The sequence below is a fragment of the Perissodus microlepis genome, chromosome 13, assembly GCF_051167445.1.
Source record: "Perissodus microlepis isolate ML-2025 ecotype Zambia chromosome 13, ASM5116744v1, whole genome shotgun sequence".
In the NCBI taxonomy this organism is placed as follows: Eukaryota; Metazoa; Chordata; class Actinopteri; order Cichliformes; family Cichlidae; genus Perissodus; species Perissodus microlepis.
Window position 1 is genome coordinate 31091576 of NC_140473.1, and position 5382 is coordinate 31096957.

The 5382-nt window shown below is 46.7% G+C and overlaps 1 protein-coding gene across 1 annotated transcript; it reads left to right on the plus strand.

The window, feature by feature from the left end:
- The first annotated feature begins 1437 nt into the window (after positions 1 to 1437).
- LOC146375396 (E3 SUMO-protein ligase EGR2-like) lies at positions 1438 to 4935 on the plus strand. Its single transcript, XM_084948686.1, has 2 exons — positions 1438 to 1835; positions 1946 to 4935. The coding sequence occupies exons 1-2, from the start codon at positions 1679 to 1681 to the stop codon at positions 2971 to 2973; spliced, it is 1185 nt and encodes a 394-aa protein (XP_084804812.1). The 5' UTR covers positions 1438 to 1678; the 3' UTR covers positions 2974 to 4935.
- Positions 4936 to 5382: the final 447 nt, after the last annotated feature.

The following is a 5382-nucleotide window of genomic DNA, read 5'->3' on the forward strand; positions in this document are numbered from 1 at the left end:
GTGTAATTCTTCCAGCTCCTTTCGACATGTAACTGAATCAGAACAGTTGAAGCAATACTGAAATGTAATAATTTTATTTTGTATAGCATTTTTCTTCTTTTCTTTCCTAAATGTACTTGTTTGTTTACACAATGGAAATAAATTATCAAGCAAACAAACAGATTCCAGCTGATAGATAAACATTTGTGCCTCTATTTCAAAATTCAAGATGCAAAGTGAGCTGCTTCTGTGTTCCTGCACATGCCAGTGTGTTCATGAATGTTCGCCCGATCCTTCCTTCATGTGTGCAGGTCAGCAGTCGTTATAAACCCAAACTGAGCCTTTAAAACCTTTGAAGCTTCAAAGCTTCAGATAAAATTCAGAAATGATCATCAGAAAACTCTGAAACATGATATGAAGCGTGTTTTCAAATCCACATCAGTCCAGTTTGAGCAGCAATAGAAGAGAAAACGAGCTGATTCATATTCATAAGTGTCAAACTGTTCCGTCTAAGTTTGAATTCATTTATCTGAAACCGTGTGCAATTTAGAAAATGCTCCAATGAAGCTGTGAATAAGGGCCGAGGGGGCTGCTGAGTGGACAGACTCACTTCTGAAATCGTTCACAAGTCTTTAAATCTCAACACAAGCTGTGTTAAACTCTTTACTCTGTGGATGCTAGTTTAAATTTCAGGTTAACTCAATTTTTCCAGTTAAGTGTGAGTCAGTAGGACTGTCTGGCAATGTCTACTTCCCCCCCCCAGTGGCATAAACAAGCTTCCATACCTGCTAAACCAGTAAATACCTTTAATATGTTCATGTATGCTCGGCAGACCGAGAGCTCTGAGCTCACCTGCAAATAATTTTTTGGGGATGAGAGACTCAGAGAAGGTTTAAATGCTGAAACAGAGCCTGAGAGAGAATCTGTTTGGTCATTTTACACGTTTTAACACTTCCTGATCCTCAGCTTTAACTTACAGAACTCTCGGCTGATGATCTGATGTTTGTCAGGCACAGTTGCACTTGGACGTTTCTTTTATTCTCTCATCCATGTTTGTACAAGAGCAGCGATGAGATGATTCCAATGATTATTCTCCCCCATCCATCTCACACCGGGCCAACCATAGCGGGACTCAGTCAGAGCAGTAATCTGTTCCTGACAAGACAAGAGCGAAAACAAATGGGTGTGCGCAGTCAGTGTGTGGGCTCAGCTGGCACGAAGACAACACAATGCAACCCAATTTAACCGGATACCGCCATATACGTAGGCGGAGCTCCTCTCACCTCACCGGAGAGTCCTTTTATGGAGACAGGGGGACCGGAATTCCGAATAATGGAACATCTTTTCTTCCCCCTTTATATGAAACCAAAACAACGCAAAGCACGTGCGCATGATAGTGACAACATGCTGAAATTGAGCAGTAAAATTTAAATCCACTCTTGAAGTTTTGCGAATGAACTGTACATCATTTATTTGGTCCGTGTTTCGTCACGGGAAGCTCCTATTTCTGGAGTTCCCTCTCCTTTTTATTATTATTCTTATTTTTAAACCCGACTCCATATTTGGTGAATGACGCAACGGGACACCGGGAGATTCCCTTTATAACCCCGCCGCGCCTCCGCAGAGTGTTTAACGAAGGATGAGAGGCGGACCGGAGAAAATGAGGGAAGACACCGAACACGTCTGAGAGTCGGTGAACATGAGCGCTAAGACGGCGGCTGAAGTCTCGGCGTCTCTCGGCAGCATCCCAGACGGTGCTCCCAAAGATGTATGCGCAGAAACGGGGATGGTGTTCAAGGAGGAGGCCGTGGGGCCGGAGGGAGCTGAAGGGCGGGACGGTGGTGGGGATGGAGGCGGTAAGCGTTCGTGTGTTTCAAACACTCGAGGATGTGGACGGACAAGTTAGATGGAGATACTGAGCTTGTTCCTGTGAATGTGTCTGACTGCGCTCTTCTCTGTGTTGCAGGTGATCTCGGCGCACCTGAGCTCTCTCTCCAGGGCCACCTGGCGCAGTACGTGGCCACTTTACGCACGCAGCCGGTGGCGTTTAGCGGCAGGTTCTCCCTGGACTCCGGGAGCGGGGGGCCAGGCTGGGCGCAGGGGGACGTGATCAACGTGGTCAGTGCGGACATCGCCCCCCCGGGACCGGCACAGGGGTCCGGATCAGCATCACCCAACATTTACGCGGGAGAAGCAGCAGGCGGAGGACGAGGAGGAGCGGGAGACGGGAACATGGCGCACGGCCAGCCGGATATCAGCCACATGTACGCGCCCCCCCACCCACACTCACACCCCCACCCACCCCAGTCCTACTCCTGTAGCGGGGACGTGTACCAGGACCAGGGTTACCTGTCCACCTCCACCTGCGCGGTGTCCTACCACCCGCCTCCCGCCTACAGCTCTGCGCCCAAACCGGCCGCTGATGGCGCGCTGCTCTCCATCGTGCCGGAGTACGGAGGCTTCTACCCGCAGAGCTGCCAGAGGGACATGCACGCCGGCTTCCCGGAGAGGAAGGCCCTCCCGTACCCGCTGGACTCGTTGCGGGTGCCTCCGCCGCTCACGCCTCTCAACACCATCAGGAACTTTACGCTCAGCGCGCCCGAAGGCCCGGCGGCCGCCCCCTTCCCCGGCCACCAGAACCTCCCCCTCAGGCCCATCTTAAGACCCCGGAAGTACCCGAATCGCCCGAGCAAGACCCCCGTGCACCAGAGACCGTATCCGTGCCCGGCGGAGAGCTGCGACCGCCGGTTCTCCCGGTCGGACGAGCTGAGCCGGCACCTGCGCATCCACACCGGCCACAAGCCGTTCCAGTGCCGCATCTGCATGCGCAACTTCAGCCGGAGCGACCACCTGACCACGCACATCCGCACGCACACCGGGGAGAAGCCGTTCACCTGCGACCAGTGTGGGAGGAAGTTCGCACGCAGCGATGAGAGGAGGCGGCACATGAAGATTCACCTGCGGCAGAAGGAGAAGAAGACCCCCGCGTCCTAATCCGAGCCCTCCGAGCCCAAACGGTGCCCCGTAGTCTAAGTTAACCTCAGAAATAGCCGCAAGTCTCTTTAGAAGCCATATCATGAAGAAGAAATCAGGGAGAGCCAGAAACCCGGTCCCCAGGTGTGTTACTATGACTACAAAAGCCACACGAGCGGAGCTGGCCGTGCTAGGATTAAATTAACCTCCAAGAACAACATCTCACAACCTGCTTTTAGTGAACACTTTGTCTGCTGTCTATGCTTCAAGCTCTCAGGGATTCAGTCACGTGCCGGGCAGCACAGGTGCGACAGGTGAGTCAGGTGAGAGGGTTACTGCTGCTCCAGCTGCTTTCTTTTGGAGTTAAATGCACAAAAACACTCCGTATAAACGCAGAGAGTCACGGAGGCATCACATATGACTTCCGGAGGAGGACTGTGAGGAATCGTTAGTGAAATTCTCTCGGATAACGCGACACCAGCCTTTTCTATATTTGTAAGATCACAGAAAAATCCTTTAAAAACCTTCAGTCCAAGTTCAAGGCTGAGTGTCTTCAGACTGTTGGCACTCAAACGTTCCTCTGCACCATATTTGAAAAGAATAAAAGTCCAACACTTTACAGTTTTTAGGAGAAACCAATGAACGTCAGAGACACGTAGATGCCGTGGCTCAGGGGGTCTGCGTTTGGTTTCTGACGTTTCTGTATGAAATAAACTCATTTTGCGCTGCTTTGTTGGGCGACAGGAAACAACAGGCCACAGATAGAAGGTTGTTTTATGACATTTTATAGTCGTAATGAGTAAAATGACTGGCGTGAAGTTAGGATAAACAAAAATAACATTTTATTCAAATACATCAGAGAGAAGCTGATTATGTTATTATGTTAAACAGCCTGAAACTACTTAAATTATTTCAATATTTTCAAAGTAAAAATCCTTTTTTGGGGAGGCTGGATCAGGACTAAAATAATTTTTAATGATTTTTCAAGATAAAAGCCTTTAATTAGTTGTCTAGACGTTATCAAGGTAATTTATTTCTGTGAGAATGTCAAAATAAGAGGCCTTTTTTTGGTTGTGTGAAACAAGTTACGTTCGCTTATTTCAAAATAAAAGCCTCCATTAGTTATTGGAAGTTACCACATTTTCTACATTTAATCCTCTAGTTAGTTGGGAATTCATTGAGATTATTTAAGATGACTTTTTTTTTTTTTTTTTTTTTTTTTTTTCGCTGTAGTTAAAAAAAATCATCTATTTAGTTACTGGAACTTTTCTATTTTGCTAGATTTTCAAAATAAAACAATATAATTTGTTAGAAAGCTTTCATGATGCTCAGAAAGACCTCAGATTGTGTGAAGTTAGTCAAATGTATTTATCATAGCAGGTTTCCAAAATAAAAGCTCCTGTTTTTCCGGGCTTTTTCACATAAACCTCTAAAATTTGCTGCTTTTGCTCACTTGAGTCAGCCATGTTTATTTTATATTTTTAACCTTCTGAGATACGAGACAAATGTTTTGGTTAAAAAACTATTTAACTGACCTAAATAAGTGTCCCATAGCACATATAGCACACCGAACATCGGCTGAAAGGTCAGCGAGAGATCAGCCCTGTGTTTCCACACACACGCATGTATTTGGAGCAGCATGGCAGCCACGGCGTCACGTGAACTAATTCAGTATGTAGGTGTATATGTGTGATGCAGCATCAGAGCACACTGAGGGGATACGGTGATGTCACAGCTTGAGGCTGGGGTACGCTGTGAATGGGATTTATTGATTGTAGCCTGATAATCTGTTATTTCCTGTTTTTGTTTTTGTATTTCTTGCCAGTCAATGTGAGACAAAGAGACACAGAGTAAGTGGGCAAAAAGTAAAAGTTTGTTTTTGTGTGTTTTACTATTTTATGCAAATGAGAGAAAGCACTAAAGCTTTTATTCTGAAGAATTGATGCTTCTTGTCAATGCAAATAAACGTGGAACTGTTCAGTCGCTGCTGCCTCTTTTTTCTTTTCAATGAAAGTACACACAGGTTAGCTTTGCACGATTCTTACTTCAGACTAATCCAACTTTATCTCACACTCAGGCCTCGAGAAACAAGGAAAAGCATAAAACGGTCGCCTTCAGGTGCAACGTTCCCTCTAAGCTGCGCGCGTGCGCAATTGCGCACTGCTGGCACGGTGTCTGCGCACAGAAAAAAATCTAACCTGAATTGAAATTAAAATAAATACGTTAACAATTCTGTTTTGCAGTGTTAGTCAGTCAGTGATTGGCTGCTCCTTTATGGGATTAGAACGATGCCACCTTATCCCATAGTCCAGCCAATGATGCGATTCACATTCTATATATGCAGCTAATCAACGTCGTTGACAGGCTATGACAGCGTCCTTATGCGCCGACACCGGTGTTTTAGCGAGCAAAGCGGCTGATGTGGAGTGA